The sequence below is a fragment of the Notechis scutatus genome, chromosome 3 (genome assembly GCF_049901735.1).
Source record: "Notechis scutatus isolate UNSWTSFEM ecotype Mainland chromosome 3, rNotScu1.2, whole genome shotgun sequence".
Lineage (NCBI taxonomy): Eukaryota > Metazoa > Chordata > Lepidosauria > Squamata > Elapidae > Notechis > Notechis scutatus.
The window spans coordinates 126,766,747-126,789,135 of NC_142011.1; the positions used below are offsets into that span (position 1 = coordinate 126,766,747).

At 39.9% G+C, this 22,389-nt stretch overlaps 1 protein-coding gene across 1 annotated transcript in view; it reads left to right on the plus strand.

Annotated features, from left to right (window-relative positions):
• Positions 1–4,014: 4,014 nt before the first annotated feature.
• Positions 4,015–22,389, plus strand: part of FBXL7 (F-box and leucine rich repeat protein 7) — a 144,173-nt gene continuing 125,798 nt past the window's right edge. The window contains exon 1 of the mRNA XM_026673431.2: positions 4,015–4,621. Coding sequence (XP_026529216.1) covers positions 4,585–4,621 — 37 coding nt within the window. The 5' untranslated portion in view covers positions 4,015–4,584. The remainder of the gene's footprint in view (positions 4,622–22,389) is intronic.

The window sequence follows — 22,389 nt, forward strand, 5'->3', positions numbered from 1 at the left end:
AAAATAAATGACTTTGGACTTTTTTCCACCTTTTAATATAACACATAGGTTGTACAATTCAATTGAAAAACAAACTGAAATCTTTCAGGGGGGAAAATAACAATAAAAAACTAGAATAATGTGGCAGCATAAAGGCGCACACCCTTAAACTAATACTTTGTTGAAGCATCTTTTGATTTTATGACAGCATTCAGTCATTTGGGGTAGGAGCTTAGAGCGTGGCAGATCTTGCCTTGGAATTTTTGCCCACCATCCCTTGCACAAGCACTCCAAAACTGTCAGATTGTGAGGGCGTCTGCTGTGCAGAGCCCTCTTCAGGACACCCTACAGCAGAGGTGTCAAACTCATTGAGGGCCACATCAGGGTTGTGTTTGTCCTTGGGGGGGTGGGGCAGGGGGCATGGCTGGGGTGGGCATGGCCAGCTCAATGTCACTTATGTCACGGGTGCATGTGGTGGTCTGAGTGCTCTGCAAGCAAAAACAGGCCCCCGAGCTCCATTTTTGGCTGTGAGAGCTCTGTTTTCGCTGGCAGAGGGTTGCAGAAGGCCCTCGCAGCCAAAAACGGAGCTTGGGAGCCTGTTTTTGCTGGGAGAGGCACAGCAGGCCGGTCCTTCACTGTTTCTTGGGTGGCCCTGTGGGCCAAATGTAGGCATCTCAATGGGCCCTGGTTTTTGAGTTTGACACCCCTGTCCTACAGATTTCAATTGGGTTCTGCTCCAGGCTCTGGCTGGGTCACTCCAATTTTAATATTATTGTGGGGAAGCCATTCTTCTATTGATTTGGAGATATGCTTTGGGTCATTGTTGTGTTGAAAGATGAAAATCCTCTTCCTCTTCATCATTTTAGCAGAGGCCTGAAGGTTTTGTGCCAAAATTAACTGATATTTGGAATTGTTCGTAATCCCTCCACCTTGACTCTAAGCCTCAGTTTCCAGATGGAGATAAGCAGCCCCAAAGCATAATGCTGCTGCCATGATGCTTCACTATGGGTTTGGTGTATTTTCAGTGACGCATAGCATTGTTTTCGGGACAAACATACTTTTTGGAAATACGACTCAAAAATGTGACTTTGGTCTCATCAGACATAACACATTTTCCCACATGCTTTTGTCCATATTGCCATCCTATCCCATAACTCAGACACATGAAGAATATGGGACACTAATGTCACATATAGTACACAATCAGTACTTGCCAGAAATTCCTGCAGCTCCTTTAATTTTGCTGCAGGGCTCTTGGCAGCCTCTTGGACTAGTATTCTTGTTTTTTTCAATTCTGGAGAGACATCCAGTTCTTCGTAATGTCACAGTTGTGCCATATTTTCTCCACTTGTTAATGACCATCTTCACTGTGTTTCATGGTAGATCCAATGCCTTGGAGATTTTTTGTACCCTTCTCCTGACGTCTTCCAGCAATGAGCTCCCTTGATGCTTTGTAACATCTTGGCAGACCATGGCTTTTGCTGTAACAGGCAACTGAATAAATGTCAGGAAAATCCTACTAGAACAAGCTGAACTCTATATGAGCTTGATCAGAGTCACTTTAATTGATGACATCTGTGTGCTGGCTACTATTTACTATGAGTTTGAATACGGTTTATTAATTCTGAATGCGGCCACATTCCTATTTATAAGATTTCACATCTATGTAGCAATATTATCCTATTTTTTTATTATTTTCCTCTCTAAAATATTTGTTTGCTTTCCAATTGAATTTTATAGCTTATATGTTATATTAAAGGTGGAAAACATTCTGAATTGATTTATCTTGGTCTGGTTTTTTTTACATCTTAAACACTGGCTTTTAAACAGAGATGTGTAGACATTTTATGTTGACTGTAACTGTACAGTTGGGGACGTGGCATCATTGCCATTTGCTTTCTCCTCAAGAGAAGGCTACTTGCTAGGGTGTCTCCCCTGCCTTGCTGCATTTTCTATGGCCAAAAAATGTCTTGGATATTCATATCTGGAGAAGACACAGAACACCTTGCATGGAAGAAACAATGAGCATCCAGACCCGGTCCAGAAAAAGACGTTGTGTAATTTAGTGGTTGGTATGGATCTATAATTGTGGCATTTGCATCAACACAGTGGCCATGCCCATTGCATATTGAAGGACTGTCAATTGTTGTCAGGAAAGAAGGCCCATATCTGCAACCAGGAAAAAAACTAGTTCCCTATGCCATCCATCTGGTAAACTTTTAAGGTTCGTTTTTCTCGCCATGTACACGTATACATCCAAACCAGACTGTGTTGTTTCTCTGTGTCATATAATATATGTGGGTATATGCACAATTATATATATATATATATATATATATATATATATATATATATATATATATATATATATATATATATATATATATATATATATTATATTTATATTTATATTTATATTTATATTTATATTTATATTTATATATTTATTTATTTTGTCATGTTTATATAATGTATACTGGAGGTGGTGACCCTTTGAGAGCTGTATGCAATGAAATGTCATTTTAATGTATGTCGATCAGTGTACATTCAAAGTGACAATAACGTCATTCTAAGTCTAAATCTAGTTACACGTAACTACCCTTGCTGAAAATATTTCAAAAATCAGGTGAGGGTTTACAGTCTGGGCTTCCCTTCTCTGGCTCGTGGTTTCCAAGGACATCAAACAAAAGTGCAACCCCTTCAGCTACCACTTAAGGCCCTTCAGACCACATTTAGTGCCACAGCAACTAAATGCCATACAGGTAAGCTGTTGATCAGCAAAATATCAACAAGGTTCCCCCTGAGAAGCCCAGCCACTTTCTAAGCCAGTCATATTGCAGCTCCAAAAGTTCCTTCTTATACCGCCACCTTGACCCAGGGCATTGCTGAAGCAGCAATAGGGGTTGCAGAGGGAAAGTCTAAGGAACAGCATTAGACATTCACAGGACTTGCAAAACCCTACTCTATTCTGAAAGCTATTTCAGGTCCTCTTGTGGGTGATGGGGGATAGTGTCAAATCTACATGTCAGACAATTCAAAGGACCTGTAGCAGTGTCAAAAAGAATACCCTAGGCACATGCAGGATCTTTTGAACTAGACTTAGAGCACAGACTTTCCAATTTAAAAGGATTGTATTTAGAAAAGTGCATGGATCAATTCCCCAAACTGCTCAGCCAAGTCTTCATAAATACTCTCGAGCCTCCTTGAAATACCTCCCCCGGGTCAGAGAGGAGGAGGAGGAGGAGAGAGAAAGAGAATGTGAGAGAGAACACGAGGGAGAGAGGGAGACACAGAGAGGGGGGAGAGGGAGGGAGGGAGGGACAGACCGACAGAGACAGAGAGAAACAGAGAGAGAGAGGAGGGAAGGAGGGAGAGAAACAGAGAGCGATAGAAACAGACAGAGAGGGACTGAGAGACAGAGACAGAGGGGGGAGAGGGATGGAGAAAAGAGAGACACAGAGAGATAGAGACATAGAGAGGGAAGGAGGGAGAGAGGGAGGGAGGGAGAGAGGGAGAGATAGACAGAGAGAGAGAGAGAGAGAGAGGGAAGGAGGGAGAGAGGGAGGGAGGGAGAGAGGGAGGGAGAGATAGAGAGATAGACAGAGATAGATATAGAGAGAGAAGGAGGGAGAGAGAGACAGAGATAGAGAGGCAGGGAAGGAGGGGAGAGGGAGGAGAGAGAGAGAGAGAGACAGAGAGAGAGAGGGAAGGAGGGAGAGACAGAGATGGAGATAGAGAGAGAAGGAGGAGAGAGGGAGAGAGAGAGAGACAGAGAGGGGGAGGAGGGAGAGATGGAGGGAGAGAGAGACACAGAGAGAGAGAGAAGGAAGGAGGGAGAGACGGAGGGAGAGAGAGAGGAAACATCCCTTGGAACGGATCACTTCGTTAATCAAGGGAAACTTGGAAGACTGCAAAATCGACACGAGCATCCTTTGTCTCTAATCGCAGCAGCTTTGTCTGCTCTCTCTCTCTCTCTCTCTCGCGTGCGCGCCGTTCGCGCTCCGCTTTAAGGAGTGATTGACACGGGGAGGAGGCGCCTCCCGGTGACCAGAAGTCCGAGGCGCAGGTCTCGAGGAGGGCTGGGTTGTCTGGGCGGGTGGGAGAGAAGCCCAAACGCAGTAACTTTCCGGCGAGATTCGACCACCAGGGGGAGGTGGGAAGAAAGAGAACCGCGACGGAGTTGGAGCGCTTGGTCGAGAACGCTGCCATTCTTCAGTCAGCTTTTTTGCCGAAACGAGCGCGCCTCGCCTTCTATTCCTTTCCCGCCTTGGGCTGGCGTAGCCTCCCCGTGTGGATTATCACCGTCCCTCGTTTGCCTTCCTCATTCTTTGGGGAGACTCGGTTGCTTCGGCTTGTCAAGTTTGCTCCGCTGTCCTTTGCAAGGAGGAGTGGGGGGTGGGGAGGGGGGAAGGGGAGGGAAACGAAGGGGAAAAGGAGCATCTCGGAGGATACAGAACCCCCCCCTCCCACTCGCCCATCCCCACTGGGGGTCTTTCCCACACACCTTTTGTCTCGTTCCGCCTTCCTGCCCAACCATAAAACCTTTTGGCTTCGACATGGTGGCTACTGGGAGAAGGAGGAGGACGAGAGCATGAAGCCTCCAGGATGGGCGCAAACAATGGCAAGCAGTACGGCAGTGACGGTAAGTCCCGCTGCGCCGAGACCGACCGCGGCGTCCCCTGGATGTCACCCGGGGAGCGAGAGTCGACTCGCGCGTGCGGCCGCCTGCCTGGGACGGCCAGCCGGGCGCAACTCCAGCCGCTTTCGAAGGGGCTGGAAGCGTTTTGCAGACGCTCCTCTAGGAAGAGCGAGGGAGAGGAGGTGCCCCCCCACCCCGCCTCTTGCAACGCCGCGATCCGGGACGGCAGCTTGTTATAAAGTTCAAGGCAGGGTTTGCGGTTTCCTTTCTTAGTCTTGTGGCGCATCTGCCATTTGTCGTCGCTCCGCAGTTGCTGCACAAGGGACCGAAGTTGATGGCTCCGAAATGTTTGCAGTACAACTTGTTGGCGTTTGCCACTCCTTGCTTCGGAGCGGGACGGACTGGACGGGACAAAGGGCTGCTTTTTGGAGGGGGGAGGGGGCTGTCTAGCGGGGTTGTTAAAGTTTTGAGGTTGGAGGAGCTGTTGAGGCTGAATAAGAAACAAGAATTGTATACAGGTAAGTCCTCGACTTACAATAGTTTGCTTAAATGACCGTTCAAAGTTACAGGGACCACTGGGGGAAAAAAAAGTGACATGATCGCTTTTCACACTTATGACTATTGCAGCATTCCCCATGGTCACACTGATGTTTGGCAACTAACTCACATTTATGTCGGTTGCAATGTCCTGGGGTCATGTGATCGATCACCGTTTGCAACCTTCTGACAAGCAAAATCACTGGGGAAAACCTTGTTACTAATTTAACAACTGCATTGATTCAGTTAACAGGTGTGGCGAGAAAAGTCGTAAAATGGCTCGCTTAATAAATGTCTCACTTAGCAACATAAATTTGGGGCTTGATTGTGTTCGTAAATTGAGGACTACCCTGTATATTAAGGCAGATAACAGATAATCAGAATTGGAAGGGATCTTATAGGTCATCTAGTCCAACCCCCCCCCCCCGCCCAAGCGGGAGACCCTATACCATTTCTGACAAATGGCAGTCCAATCTCTTCTTGAAAGTCTCAACTGATGGCACTCCCACAACTTCCGAGGGCAAGCTGTTCCATTGGTTGATTGTTCTCACCATCAGAAAGTTTCTCCTTATTTCCTGGTTAAATCTCTCCTTATTCAGTTTCCATCCATTATTCCTTGTCTGGCCTTTGGGTGCTTTAGAAAATAGCTTGAATCCTTCCTCTCTGTGGCAGCCTCTCAAGTATTGGAAGACCACTATCATGTCTCCCCTGGTCCTTCTCTTTACTAGACTAGCCAAGCCCAGTTCCTGCAACCGTTCGTTGTATGATTTAGTCTCCAGTCCCCTAATCATCCTGGTTGCTCTTCTCTGTACTTTTTCTAGAGTCTCAACATCTTTTTAATACTGTGGTGACCAAAACTGGATGCAGTACTCTAGGTGGGGTCTTACTAAGGCTTTATAGAGTGGTATTAATTCCTCATTTGATCTTGATTGTATCCCTGTGTTAATGCAATTTAGGATTGCATTAGTTTTTTTGGCTGCTGCTGCACACTGCTGGTTCATATTTAGCTGGTTGTCCACTAAGACTCCAAGATCCCTCTCACAGTTACTGCTATTGAGCCTGGTTTCACCCAGTCTATATGTGCACTTTTGGTTTTTCTTGCCTAAGTGTAGGACTTTACTTTTCTCTTCATTGAATTTCGTTTTGTTAGATATGACCCAGTGTTCTAGTCTGTCAAGATCCATCTGAATCTTGAGCCTATTTTCTTGGATGTTAGCTATTCCTGCCAGCTTAGTATCATCTGCAAATTGGTAAGTTCCCCATCTAAGTCTTTAATGAAGATATTGAAGATTACTAGGCCTAAGACAGAACTTTATGGCACCCCATTGCTTACTTCCCTCCATGTAGACTTAGACAATGCATAGCATTGTAGCTTCCCTGGCCCTGTATACCATAGGCTAAATAAATAATATATATCAATAGGATGAACCTACACAAGAACACCATCATTGCTCATAACACTGTGCAGGGCATATCTCCGGTGTTACAGAAATATTGTGTGTCTGTTGCATATTCTTTTCCTTCCTTTTAATCAAGAGTCATATAGAATTTATCGTATATTCTAAAAAGAAATCCTTCTGGCACATTCATGTTGATGGTCTCTTCCAGCAGTGATTAGTTTGTTAACTTCACTAACCAAAATTGTGAATAGGGCATTGACAACTCAATTTGCCCCACCCATTTATCAGGAAGCACAGATCAGAACTATATACTAACTATTCTATGAAGAAACACATTAGTATTAATTAATTCAACCCAAATAAAGAATACTATTGGTCTAATTAATGTGAAGATAAAGAACCCTCATCAGAAACCATGGTGTGCTAAACTGAAGCACTTGTGAAAGTCCATCCTATTCATTCAGCCCATTGCTCAAGTCTGCCTAGATTTTTTTCCCCTCTTTCATCTAAAATATTAGCTGCCCCTCACGGCTTTGTGTCATTTGCAGACTTTATAAGCATTGTCTCAGTTCCTCAGTCAAGACATTGATAAACTTTTTAAACACATTGGATCCAGGACAAAGCCCTATGCCACTCCATTTAGTATATCCCCTGAAGCTAGAGCTATTCATTAGCATTGTCTGAGTTCAGTCATTCAGTCAATTGTGAATCCATTTGCAGTAGCAACGGCTAGTCCAGTGGTTCCCAACCTTTCTGGCACCAGGGACCGGTTTTGTGGAAAACAATTTCCCCCCCCCAGCTGGGGTGATGGTGGTTTCATGCGCAACCTAGATCCCATGCATGCACAGATGAAGCTTCGCTATTCACTCACCACTTGTGCAGCCCAGTTCCTAATGGGCCACGGACCATTAGCGGTCCACAGCCTGGGGGTTGGGGACCACTGATCTAGTCCATATTTTATCATTTTATTAAGGTGAAGGACTTGCTAAGGTCCTGGTAATGTAAACTAATTTTCTGGCATTCCTCTGATCTACTTGCCCAAAAATTACATCTGAGAAAAAGATATAGATATGCTGCAACAAATTCATTCTGGCATCTGTTAATTGGGGCATGTCTATCCAAGTGCTCACAAACATGCTATTTACTAATCTGTTCAAGAACATTGCCTAATATAGATATTAAGCTGACAGGTTTGTAGTTTCCTGGATCCTCCTCCTTCCTTCACTAGTCCTCCAGGAGTTCTCAAAGAAGACCAAGAATGGTAGGATGTAGTTGATGTGGCCTTAAATACCAGAATCTGTTTAAATTGGCTAAGTTTTATTTTGCCTTTTGCTTATCCGCTATATTTTCAGCTGCAAGTCCCTCCTTCCCCCAGTGGCATAACAATGACCAATCTTTCTGCAAGAAGTCAGAGGCAAAATAAAAGCCAAGATTTTTTTTTGTTTTGTTTTCTCACTTTTGCTCAGATCCAATTCATTACTTTTTCTTCACAGTGGACCTACACTCCTTTTGGCTTCCCTTTTGATTCTAAACAACCAACAAAACCCTTTGTGGTTTCTAATAGCTGTCACAAGCCTCAGTACATTCTGAGCTGGAGCCTTTCTGATAGTTCCTACCATTTCTGGCGACTGTTTTGACTTTTTCTTTGGTTATGTATTTTCCTTCCATTTCCATGCATAACCTTTTTTGTCTTTAACATTTTAGAACAGGGGTCTCCAACCTTAGCAACTTTAAGCCTGGCGGACTTCAACTCCCAGAATTCCCCAGCCAGGGAATTCATACTTGGGCACTTTCAATGGGATTTCTTTGTTCTGATTGTTAAATTTATATTTACAATGCTGAGTACCATCCCACCAAATTTTAGTGATACCTATCATATCATACCTGTTTTCTTGAGTTTCATTCCCCATGTTCTTTGTATTGGTGTAGAAACGTCTGAGGTTTTGTGTAGCACCACTAACTGGGTTTTCTGATAGTTCCCTACAAACTCTCGAGCCCACATTTTGCCCTGCTTCTTCCTTTATATTCTCCTTTCCAATCCTTGGGTAGAACTTTGCATATGGGTTTTTGCCACCCTTCCCCATTTATTTTAGTTTAACGCCCTCCTGATGAGATTGGCACTTGCCAATATTTCTTTCCATATCTTCATCAGTTGTAGCTCATCCTCTTCCCAGGAGATCTTTATGAAGGCAACATAGTTCATCCCAGAATCCAAATCCTTATGGATAGCAGTACTTATGTAGTTAGTTGTTGACTTTCAAGATTTTGTTTTTGTCTAGTGTCATGGCTTTTGTCTGGAAGTATTATTTAAAAAAAAAAGAAAACTACGGTACCTCTCTTCCAAGTTTCTTCCTGCTTAAAACCTCACAGGTTTTTGTCAAGCTTTCTTCTTCTTCATATGAATCAAAAGGAAAGAATTGGCTTTGAACAACATCAATAACCTCTCTGCTACATCCTGGACACAGACACCTAGAAGACAATACATTTCCCATGACATCATACTGGGCCTGTATATAGTTGCCTTTTTCTCAGCAGGGCATCATTCCCTTATTGGCTAGTTTGGGGGTTTATTGTTACATGCAACTGTGGCGTTTAACTTCATTAACAAAAGGCCAATGCTTATTTAACCTTGATGATTTTTTTAAAAAAATAACCCTATTAATACATTTAGCAGAAAGAAAGAGGAACATATAAAAGGTTAAAATCACATTGTTTTGATGTAATATGCTATATAAAAGATGAGGCCATGTGTGCAAAATGACAGAATAATGGAGGATAATTTGACATCTTTTATAAGCTTAAAAGCTGCCTTCAACCTTTGCAGACTTCCAAGGCTAGTTCTGAATGCTAGTGTGTTCTATGTATTGGGGTTTGTGCCTGCCTCGTAGTATTACGAAATAAACATTGGGACTTTTGTATTAATCATATTATGATGGCAGACATTGAAGGGCCAGTAAAAACCAACCTTTGCTCTGGATTTTTGAGCAAGTACCACTTGCATTCTATGTCACCTTTTGTAGTTTGTTTCTGCTATTTCACAATTCTGTACTGTACGGTATGGCACAGAACTGTTTCCTGACTAAATGGCAAGTTTTTCAACCCCAGGGACAAAGCAGGAGAGAGGCAGTGTTTAATGTACTCCAGCTGTTCTGTTTAAATGCTACCTCTGCAATTTCATTCCACTTACATTTTTTTCCGAGCCTGCATTTAGATATGTAATATTGCCTCATATAGAATCCTTTTAGTGTAGAATTGTAATGAGAACATTGGAATAATGGTGTGATAGCTCAGTGCATCTAATAAGTATTGGGTTGGGAAATAAATTATGGCATGGCACAAATAATTATTAGAAAAACTATGTTAAAGTCAATCACTTTATTTAGTCCTTTTAATACAGCTAGTCCTTGACTTATGACCACAACGGAGGCCAACACTTCTGTTGTTAAGCGGAACAGATGTTAAATTAATTTTGCCCCACTTTATGACCTTTCTTGCCACAGTTGTTAAGAGAATCACTGCAGTTGATGAATTAGTCACGCTGTTATTAAGTGAGTCTGGTTTCCCCATTGACTTTGCTTGTCAGAAGGTTGCAAAAGTAATAAGTCATAAGTGTGAAAAACAGTCATAAGTCACTTTTTTCAGTGCTGTTGCAATTTTGAACGGTCATTAAACAAATCATTGTAATACGAGGACTACCAGTATAGACAAAATACTTCTATGTATGGTAACTTGCCACAGTAAATTAACTTTCTTCCATCATACATGTCTCCTTCCTAAATCAATTTTATTATGAAAGAGGAAAGTAGATTTGAGACGCAAACTATCAGAATCATCCTGACTGTAGGCTATAGGTCGAAGCTTTTTGTCTGTGCCTTTGAGTATTCCTGAGTATCCTGAAAGCAGGAATCTGACTGAAACAATTGTTAGTGAAGCAGAAAATCTATATCTATAAGAGAAAGGACATTTAACAGCTAATACATTACTGGTAAAGCTTAGCACCTAACCAGCTATAACATATCCTATCAGGAGAAGAATCAAGGAGCATGGATTCTCTATGTATATGTGTCACGGGAAAAAAGGTAGGAGGGAACAGTCTCTTTAACAAAGAACAGATGAAATGTTAAAAAAAGGACACTGGAGTAAATCCTTAACTCTTCAACTGCATTCTACAACCTGCTTATGGTCATAGGTGCTGAAGAATCTGTGGCACTGGACTTGGATCTCCAACAACATGATTGTTTTACATGACCCACTAGCCATGAGATAGCTTTGCAATTTATCTTCTAAAGCTTTATCAATTGGGCAGCTTGACTTTCCACATGACACGAAAGGAAGTCCCAGTAATTCAATTAAATACCCTTTTTTCAGCTACCATAGAAAATTACTGCCATCAAAACACGGTAAATAAGATAAATAAAATTGCTTATTCCTCCTGGAAGTTTTCCTCAAAGTATTATTTCCAGGACAAGCTGGATGTATTGGTTGGGTCCAAACATGGCTTAACTATGGATGGTTTGGTAAACTCTGATTAGTTGGATTAATGCAGTATGTTGAGCCATAAATTTTGATTTACAAGCCATACCAAGTGGGCTCACATACTGCACATGGCCAGAAACAAACATTTAGAGGAATCCAGTTGTTGTTCCTCAAGATTGTACAAAGCCCTTATCTTTCCCCATGTGACTAATAGTGTTCTCTGCTGAGAATTTTTTTCCTATTGATCAGATAGCGACTGACTCTCCTTTAAAATTTTTGAAGCCATATTCTTTTGCTTATACCAGAGTTGATCCACCATTTCGCATTTTAGAAGGTAATAATAATTTTATCTGAAGCCTTTTCATTGGTGAAAGTAAAAATACAATAGAAAAAATTATATTTGGTTGCTTTTTTATCTTCTCCCTTGAGGGTTCATCACATACTAAAATATTATTTGTGCCTTTCTATAAAACCTCCTTTGGAAAGGTAATGTTAACCCCTCCATTATACCAGACACCAGAAAAATAAATGTTTCCTGGAATTACACCTCACTTCCTTAGAGGAACAGCTGTGTCTGCTGTGTTTTCCAGCTGTGGAAGTAACAGTGGATGAGAAACCCCAGCTTGGAGTGGGATGGGAGAGCCAGGTCCTTTTCATTTTCCTCACTGCTGCCCGTTTTGTGTCAGTCAAGAGAATCTTCCTGGGCATTGCTATCCCCATTTCCATTATAATATCTGAGAACATTATGTGCTATTCTTTAACATTCTGTCCAGATGACTTCTGGATGCTAAAGTCCTGAATAGCAACTATTAAGAAAAGTTCTTGCTCCTCCTTCCTAAACCCACATTTGGTTATCTGCTCAACTGATGTCCCTGAATTGTATTATTTCAATATTTTCCACTACAAATGGGGCAAGGTTGCTCCTGCAGGTTTAAAATGGAAGGAATTTGCTGTGGCTTCCTGGGAGGGAGATTTTCTATTGCAAATTCCTCTTTTTCTCTAGAGTAAGGTAAACTTTTTGCCTCAACATCACTAGAATGAGTTCTAGATCAAGGCCTTTATAGATGCAAGTAACCTTCAGTTAGCTCTGATATTTTTTTGGCTGCACTTAGCGTGTTTTTTTTTTTTTTAGCCCTTTTGATGTCTCATTTTTTTCTCTTTTATTTGTGGCTCACATGGGATTTCTCTTATTTCCATTCTTGCCTGGAAGATAACCTTCTAGATGATTCTTACAGCAGTATGTTCTGGCCAAGCTCCTGTCTCAAGTAGGAAAGTCAGCCTTAGAATGGAAGCATGTCCTCTTCCAAGAAGAACATAAGTATTTATGGAAAAATCATTTACCTTTTTTCCTCAATATCTACTATTGTTAAGTGAGTTTTGCCCTATTTTATTACCTTTCTTCAATCAAAATAAAATAAATCAGAATAGAGCTGGAAGGGACCTCGAGCTGAAGAAGCTTCTTGGATGAGAAGTATACGTCTTCAAAGAAAAACCAGAAAGTCCAGTTGCCTCTTGAAAAAGCACATTTAGAACAGTGCTCTGTGATGTCATGCTGACCACATGACCATGGAAATGTCTTCGGACAGCACTGGTTCAATGGTCTTGAAATGGAGATGAGCAAGGCTCCTTATAGTTAGCAATGACTAGCAGAGTAAAATCCATAAGGACTCCTTTCCCTTCCCTTTGCTTTTTAAATTGGTACATTCCTAGATTAGCACTGGCCAAGTTCAGTTTGTTTCTCTACATAATTTTTGGTAAATAAAAAGGGGTTGCCATTGTTTGTCCTTCAAGTTCTCCCCCATTCTCCAGTTAAGGTATCATCAAAGGAAGGTTACATATTAGCAAAGGTTAACATAGTTAATTTTCTGGTAAGTGCCTAATTGGGAAATAAATAATTGAGAAATGATGAGCTAATTGAGGTGAGGAAATAGGAAAAAACTAGCTTGTTGGGGCAAGTCTTTGTGTGCAAATTAAAACAACAGTTCAATTCCATAACAGTTGGGTCAGAGGTATGCAGTTGAACTTAAATGAGAAAAATAAAAATGTGATCATCTCTGTCTCTCCCTCCCTCCCTCTCTCCCTCCTCCCCTCTCCTCCCCTCCATTACCTTTGGTTCCTAGACCAGTTGTTTAGGCATGTATAGGCTGGAAGTTTCTTGCATGTCATATGTATGGTTGTTTTTGAAGAACATCAAAAACTTCAATTGTTCTAGATTGTTTTTTGAGTCTAGCCAAATGATGTATTCACTCCTGTTTATTTCCGATCTTCCTATCCATTTTAGCAGTAATAGCAGAATGACTGTTAATTGTGACCAAAGGTTATGCAGTGATGACTCCAGAGACTTGACATCTCCAAAACACTTTGATTGTTTGAAGGAAAGCACAAAAAGCAGCACCTCACCAAATCTTGCTTCAAAGTAGTATCCATCCAATATATGGGATAACTATAACTCCCACATAATCATACAGTAAAAATAAGTTTTTTTAGACTGAGCTAAAGTTCTATTTCAAGCATAAATTGATTTTATGTAAAGTAGAGCACGGATCTCTAGCACTGTCATTGTTAACTTTTTTAAACGTGCCTCTGGCCTCACATAGGCTTGGCTAGAAACATTAAAATATTCAATGGCTGTAACTCAATGCTTTGTTTGGAAGGGTGCCTATCTATCTATTTAAAAAAAAGACAAGATGGTGAGGGAGATGGCTTCCTCCAAGAACAAGAGAGGCCTGGAGGTTACTTCACCAGCTTACTTTCTGGTAAAGGAGGGTTTATAAGTGACCATCCCTACCATGACAACTATTTTATAAATAGCAAACCCCTCTATTTTGTTAGACCATCCATTAAAAGCTCTCAGATATGCCCAGACGCAGATAAGTGAGCCTGTCTAGTTGTACCTCTCCAAAATGGGATAAGGAGGAGGTTGTATCTGACTGAGTAGTAGCTGCACTTTATGTCTCCTGATTATCCAATCTTTCCTTGTTGGTGCTTTCATATATCATGCAATACTGGCTCTGCTTATCTTTACATGAGGCCCAGGGCAATCATTTTTCTCTAAGTACCATAGTTCAGGGAAGACAGCTTTTGTCACATCCATATCTTTCCAACATGCTGTCTGGGCACCATGCCAATGAAGTTGAAGTTCTGGCCTCCCTTCCATTCTTAAATGGGAAACACTTTACTTCATTGAGATTGCTGACTTTTCTGTGTCATTAGGCTCATATTTCAGATTACCTACAAATTGGCTCTAGAAGGCTATATTAGCCACCATGAACTGACCTGCTCTAGCCCCACACTTAAATAAAATATGCATGAAGTAGTTGAGGTAGTCATCAGGAGTTCTGGAATAAAGCATCACAAGTCTTTGTACCATTTGAATCTGGAGAGGCCAATTAGAGGTTTATATGCAGTAGTGGGCTGAATAAGGGTCAGGAAGCTGAGACTGAATCTTGATAAGGTAGAATATATGGACAGTTTTGATGTTGGGAAATTAAGAAAAAATGCATACTCCAGATAAAAGTTCAACTCCTTCCAGTGGAGCAGTTGTGTAGCCATGCAATGCTCCTGGTTCCATCATTTTCAATGGTGAATCAACTAAGCCCCATGGGGTAGGAGTACTGTTTCTTACCTCCAGCTGTTTCTGGGTAGTGACAACCTGGCCATTATGATTCATAAGCCAGTAGGTCAAAACTAGAACTATTAAATGTGTCCCAAAGGTGTTTTTTTTCAAGAGGCAACTGGACTTTCTGGTTTTTCTTTGAAGATGTTTCACTACTCATCCAAGATGCTTCTTCAACTCTGACTGGAGGGTGAGAAATGGAAGGATTTATACTATTTCCCACCATCCAGTCAGAGCTGAAGAAGCTTCTTGGATGAGAAGCGAAATCACTTCAAAGAAAAACCAGAAAGTCCAGTTGCCTCTTGAAAGAAAGTATCTTTGGGACAACCATGACCTGGATGACTGAGAATCTCCATAGACAACTATTAAATGTGTTTTCTATAGGGCTAATTTTGAAGTTGGTCTGAAAACTGCAGCTAATCCAGAATTCTATGGCCAGGGGGGTGCTAAAGGGCAAGTGATGATGGACAAATTCACACTCGCAAAAGCCAGTTATTACATTTTCTAGAATTTTGCAAGTTGGTTGAAAGAAGTGCTGAGCCACTCTGCCTTCCATGCCATTCAGCTGCTCCCTGGCTAATGGGGCTGTGGGCACTAGCAATGGAGCTGGCAAAGCCAGTTCTTAAACATTTACTAGCTCATCCCTGGACACATTATGCTGAACATATTTTGAACAAGGTGCACTAGCCACCTGCATTCTGGTGGTGGTATGTATATTGTTACATAAAACCCTGCATATCATGGGAACTTATTATTACTGGATGGCCTTTTCTCTTGAGAAATTGTCTGACAATTATGATCAAATGGGATATCTTCTTGAAAATGCTGCCATTTTCAGAAAGGGCATTTTCAATAATAATAATGTGCTAATTCATGAGTTTCCATCCTGCCCAATTATGAATGATATATAGTTGAATTAAGTGTGGATATCATGCTGTTGTGTCATTTAATGTATTTCTGTTGTAATGGTTTAAATTTTTGTAATTTGTATGGTTTTCTTGGTTGGTTGATTTTGGGATTCCTTTTAATGGAAAGGAGACAAAAATTGTGCTTATTTGTTTATTTGTCATTAGATTTTTATCCTATCTTTATTTTGATTAACTCAAGGAAGCATCCATACCTAATGGTCTTACATTAGATTTGTGGGGGGGGGGGAGGATGTATTTTTCTATTCTGTAGGTACAGGAAAAAACATCAAAACTATCTACTAAGCTGATAAAGAGTAGAATTTTTTAAGATCCAGCATACTTGATACATCTCATTTAAATCCTAGAGCTGCAGTTTCCTAACTAGATTCTCTCATGCCCTTCCCATTGTTCCATAGAAATCCATAATAATGAAAGCTGGACTTAGTAAAACTTACACATACCTATTTGCATTTTATTGAGTCCTTTCTCTCAAACTTTCCTGCAGAGTAGCTTTTCCTGGTTTTTGGCAACTGAAATCTGAAGCACTTTTTCCTTATACCTCATTTTACATTTTAGCTGAAGTCTTCATGAGAGTTAGTTTTTTGTAAATTGTACTTGGGAATATGCAAGGGAGACTACTACTTAAAAAACAACAACTTAGTCCACCTATAATTGGTGGCTGTAGAAACTAAGATAGGTGATTTTACATATATGAGAGTCTCTGTATCATTATTTCCTCAGATTTGTAACCAGAAAGACACCATTGATACTTTGACATGCACAAAAAAACTTAAGATTTGCAGATATACAGGTAGATTACAATTAGTGTGAATTCAAACAGAGCAATATTTGATTTAGTGTGAGTTATAAATTGATAAAGATTGCACTTAATGTGAACTATAATTTAGTTAATATTACGTGAGTTTGTGTGTACTTGAGGCTAGCACTACATAGTTGCTTTTAGGGGTTTTAGACACTAATCATTGTGTGTACAAAATGAAAAAGGAAGGTTCCATTTGAAGAAAGCTCAAAAAACAAGAATCTCATTTTGAAGAACTGCAGCAGAATATAGCAGGTATGCTCTAGCTAGCATGTCCTTTGTTGACTTTATTTATTTTAAATGTTAATGGGATCTATCTATCTAGAAAATACATAGTAACGTTATTTAGATATTTCTTTTTTGCTTTCTATAACTACTCAATAATTTTATTAAAAATAAATGTAAGTTGTAAGCAAGCTTTTGTTGTTACACTTCACTAATAAACATAAAACTTAGCTAAAAACATTGACTGTTTCAAGCTGGCACCAATTTTCCTATTTTCACTAGGAATATCATGTTGAATTCAGTGGTGTAAATTCAAATAATACAACTAATTCATGGGAAACACTAATTGGGACCTACCTGTTATACTGGGGAGAAAAAAAAATCCTTAAGGAGTTGTCCTTGTAAGATGAGAACCATGTTAGACTATGGTGGTAAAAAACCAAGAGTCTCATATCTCTTTTCCAGCTAATAAATTTTGTTAAAACACATTAGATTTTGTGAGTTGCTGTTACTTCATCACATGTGTAGAAATTGGAAATTGTTGAAGTCATAATGAGACTTGGTTTCCATGGGTACAGATGATGATGAAAACATCATAGTGGAGCTCAAATAAAGTAGAGGCTTCAGAGGGTAAGAGGTTGTAAAATTCTAGGGCAGCCATGAAGATACTGGCATGTGAAACCTTCCACTTACTCATTGACTATTGTGAAGATGTTCAACTGAAAAACGAGAATGGAGAGAAGATTAGCCAGCTTAAAGGTAATGGCTGGAACTCCGGAATGTTACATTTTGAAGAAAAGATATACCACAACATTATGTTTCATGTTCTATTTATTTGACAAATTAAGTATTGTTGGTGGTTTGCCATATATTTAAAAGTTGTTGGGTTATGGCATTCTATTTAAGAAAGTCATACAAGCATGTTGTATTTCCCTCTTTGCCTTTGAGAAAATAATGTTTATTGCTCCCTTTGTTTCTTAATCTAGTGGGAAAGTCAAAGGAGTTTTTTCTTCTGTTTTACTGTCACGCAACCACAAAAATGTTAAGTTTTTAAGAAATAAGACTTCTTGCATCCAAAACCAAGGAAGGAAGGGGCAATTTATTGTTTCATTCTTTATTTTCATTTTGCCATCTTTCAATATCAAGTTGGGCTCTTGAAACAAAATACTGGCTGTTTTTAGACTGTGTGGGATGGTTATAACAGAGTGCAGGTAGGTGTGGATTTCTATGCTAACCAAAATGTGATATCTTTAAAAAATAAGCAACATAGCTTTTAGTAGGAATAGAACTAGGTCAACCTCTGTAGCCATTTGAGCATTTATTTTACTCTTGAAAGGAAGTGTAGTCTACCATTTTAAATTGATGCAGGTTTTTTCTTGAATCTCAAGTGAAAATGGATACCAAAGATAGATCTAACCTGCCAAGGTGATCCACATTTTATATCTTAAAATTCTTCTGCCATAAGATTTAGATGTTTGGGGCATGTGTGTGCCAGAGCTGGATATTCTAAGATTGTCATGGGATGGATTCTACTTTATTCTCTGAGGAAGAAGGAATCTAACAATGATGTCAGGGCCAGCATCTTCATCCTGATGTTGACATGATTATTTTTTGGATCATATACATATACATTCCTAAGTCCTAAATTGTATTTATTCATTAACTTATTCATATGTTTTATTTTTCACCTCAGTTAACTAGGACTCTTGAAGATATACAACTTGAAATGAATAAAATAGTATAATAACATAAATAATGCAGTGTTCTGGAATTGATAATGTCACACTGGTCAATCTCAAGTGGACTTTCAGAAGAATCAACGTTTTATAAGTTTCTGGCAAGCCATGGAAATGGGGCCCATCCTTGTCTCTTGTGGCAAGCTACACCACAGGAAAGAAACACCTGCCCTACAGTCTATTTTACTTCATAATAGGAAAAAAAACCTAATAAACACTTCCTGGGCAGATTGTGATACCCTCTAGTCAGGGGAACAAGATTTGCAGCATTCCTCATTTGGTTTGGAATGTAGATACATAGCTGGGCATCATTTGCACATTGATGATGCCACATTTGAACTGGAGGATGACTTCTAGCAATTCCATGTAGACATAAACCAGGATTGGAGGAAAAACAGATCACTAGGTACTCATTATGAACTGTCTTGGGTTCCAACCTCCCCGTTCCTCCCACATCAACTAGATTCTCATACACAAGTAGGAAGCGAACTATTCCAAAATAATACCCAACCAATCCAAATATTCCTGTAGATATTGTGGTTAGCAGTACTGAAGGTTGCTGAGAGGTACTTTAGAACAACAATGATCGTTCTTACATCAGGTCATCCATAAAAGTGACCAGTGTGGTATCCATCCCATACCCGTGCCTGAATTTGGTCTGTTCTAGGTACAGATAAGTTATATCCTCTGGAGCAGTGATGGCCAAACGTTGTGGGATGGGCTGGTGCACACAACTCGCACAAGTGGCAGGCTGGTGCACATATGCATGCACATGTAGTTCAACTGGCTCTTGTGTAGCCCAGTTCTGAATAGGCCATGGCCTAGTAGGGGGTCACAGCCCGGGGATTCAGGACCCTGTTCTGGACCTCTCAGTAATTTCTTCTTTTCTGAAATAGTATGTTATTTCTTTTGATCTCAGCAGTGTGACTTTGATTGCCTCTGAGTAGCTAAGAAGAGGCTTGGAGCACTAGCATAATGAGCTGCTTCTGCAAGCATAACTAGCTTTTCTTCAGGGGTGGGATTAAACCGGTGTTACTACCGGTTCGGTGACTGTTTTGCATGTGCCTTAAGCATTTTTACAAGCCTAATATTTAATTATTAAATTTACCTCAGTTCTCAAAATATTAACCGTTTACATACTCATGACATATCAGATAAAAGTGACTTTACACACAGATGTGCATTGACTTTGTAATTAGTTATATAGGCCTTTTTAAATCACAGATAAGTCCCTTGTTGACACGAGTGAATGCCAAATAATAGTTTAAAATACTTGTTTGTTCTAAAGGTTGGAATAATAGTTTCTTGACATACAAGAAATATTAGAAACATACTTTTACACATTTAATTTCAATGAACTGCAGAGGGAAGAGAGAAAAACTAATTTATTGGCAGCCTTTAAAGTGGGAAACATTAACTATAATGTAAAAATACAGGTATCTCAAAAGTGCAGGCTTTTATTTTGAATGCAATGCTGTATGTCATGCTGAGAAAATTGGAACTTTCTAAATGTTGCTGAACAACACACTAGCTAGTCAGAGGTGGTATTCAGCAGGTTCTGACCAGTTCTGGAGAACCAGTAGCAGAAATTTTGAGTGGTTCGGAGAACCAGCAAATACCATCTCTGACTGGAGATTTTACAGTATCCTTCCCCTGCCATGCCCACCAAGCCACGCCCACAGAACCGGTAGTAAAAAAATTTGAATCCCTCCACTGTAGCTAGTCCGAGTGAACATGGCCAATAGTGAAAGAAGTTGGCAATTGATATTCAGCAATGCCTAGCAGGCCATTGGTTTCTGGCTCCCATTTACGGAGTACTTTCAAATACTGAGATGAGAAACATTTTTCTGTGACTTTCCTCTGTGTAATGAAATGGTTTGTATTGTTTTTCATACCATGTTGGGCCCTCCTCCTAGGTTAAAGGAGCAAGGATAAGTTTGCCTTTTCATTTTATATTTCTACAACTTTTTTTAATCCTCCCACTTCATGTGAAAAAGGATAAGGGCTGTTTCTCACTTCTGTCATGGGATAGTTGATGGCTTTATTTTAATTGATTTCCTCACCAGAATATATAACATATTTTCAGCCTTTCGTTTCACTTTCTAGTTTGATTGTAGTCATAATGCAATATAAAATCCAATACTGTATAGGACTCTATTCATATACAGTTTCTATGTAAGTAGTAAGAAATGAGTTTTTTGAAATATTGGCTTTTCTGAGCCATGCAGTCTGTTCAAGGATTATATTCTCAAGCAAATAGGGCAGAAGGATTCACAGGAAAGAGCCAACTTGCACAATTTATTTTTGCCAGTCATAATACAGCAATAGCATTTTAAACTATTGTGTAAGTGTGATATACCAAAGAGAGAGGTGTATATTAGGGTATAAGATCTGTGCTACAAAAATCAATATGACTACTAGGTGGCAGCCAAGAACTCAAAATCTTGAGATTTTGCTTCCATCTAGTGGCCATTTGAATTTCTGTAATCCAGATCCGGTAGCTCTAGGACAGTGATGGTATACCTATTGGGCCAAAGCGCACGCATACTCAAAATGCAAGGTGCAAGCCTCCTGTGCATGCTACACATGCATGCCCCCCATGCATGCATGCCTCCCATGCATACACGGCCCCCACACATGCCCTCACATATGCCATAGGTTTGTCACCACTACTGTAGGATTTAGCTTATTTCTGAGATTTGGAACAGTTGTGGTGATGAAGCAATTTAATGCTAAAAGCATTAGATACAGATCCATTAAAATGTACTTTTATTTTTAGAATGGCTGAACCTGGAACTTCAAGGATATATGTAACCACATTTGGGACTGGAGCATCTGTTGCTAAATTGTGCTTTGTTAAGTGAGTCACATCTGATTTTAGATCTTTTTGCTGGAGTTTTTAAGTGAATCATGCTTAAATCCAGCTTCCCCCATTGACTTTGCTTATTGAAAGACCTCTTTGAAGGTCACAAATGGTGATTGTGTGACTCCAGAACATTGCAACCATCATCAATACATGCGGTTGCCAAGTGTCCAAATTCTTGCCAAGTGTCCAAATCATGAGACCATGGGAATGCTGTGACAATCATCAGTCATAACTGGCCATGTCATTTTTTTCAGCAACATCATAACTTTGAACAGTCATTAAAATGCTTATGAATTGAAGACTACCTATAGAAATCTTCCTTTTGAGTCAGGAGTTTTTAAACTGAGCTTTTTAAATTTAATTTTAAGTTATATTTAATTATATTGATAATTATTAAAAATTATTAATTATTTAAAAACATTTTTCAACCTAAATGCTCCTGCAGTTCTTAAGTTCTGTATTCCCCTTAATAATCTTGGCACATTTTAAAACAAAGCATTGGGCTGTACAGTATTCACTCATCATTTTTAGTTTTTAACCATATGTGCTTTCTAAAATTCCACAACCACAGATTTCTTTGAAAAGTGCAGAAATCCTGAAAACCATAGAGGTGCTAGGTCATCCGGAGTGTCCCTATTCATTTGTAAAGAGCAGACAAACTTTTTCCTTGGCTGGCAAAATATATTGGAATACAGCCAAGGCTCTTAAGCAGCAGCATTTACATCTTTTGGTGAATTACTGCTGCAATTTACCAGACATTCACTAAAACTAATTAATTTGAAAGCTACCCTAAAATTGCAAATAGTTCTGGCAAAGAGAACTGGTGATGAAAATGGCTGAGCAAACAGTACTTGAGTAAGATCTAAAGTAGATTGTAGGCCTTTAGTTTCTTGCAGGATGTCTATTCTCAGTAGCTAATCTTGCACAAACAATTCCAGCCTTGAGATACTGCTAAACCCCACCTGGGCCTAAAAGGATCTTGGATCTCTATTTCACTGAGCTGAGACTCTTTGTAGCTTATATACTATTTAAAACAGTAGCATGCAAAAAAAAAGTGGGGGGGGTTAACTCTGGGCATTCAGCCACAGTAAACGGGATGGGAGCTCTTTTGTGTTTGAATCTGAGTTACAATAAAATAAATACTGTCACAAATGAGGCATAAGATGAAGCCTGTTGGTTCTGTCTCG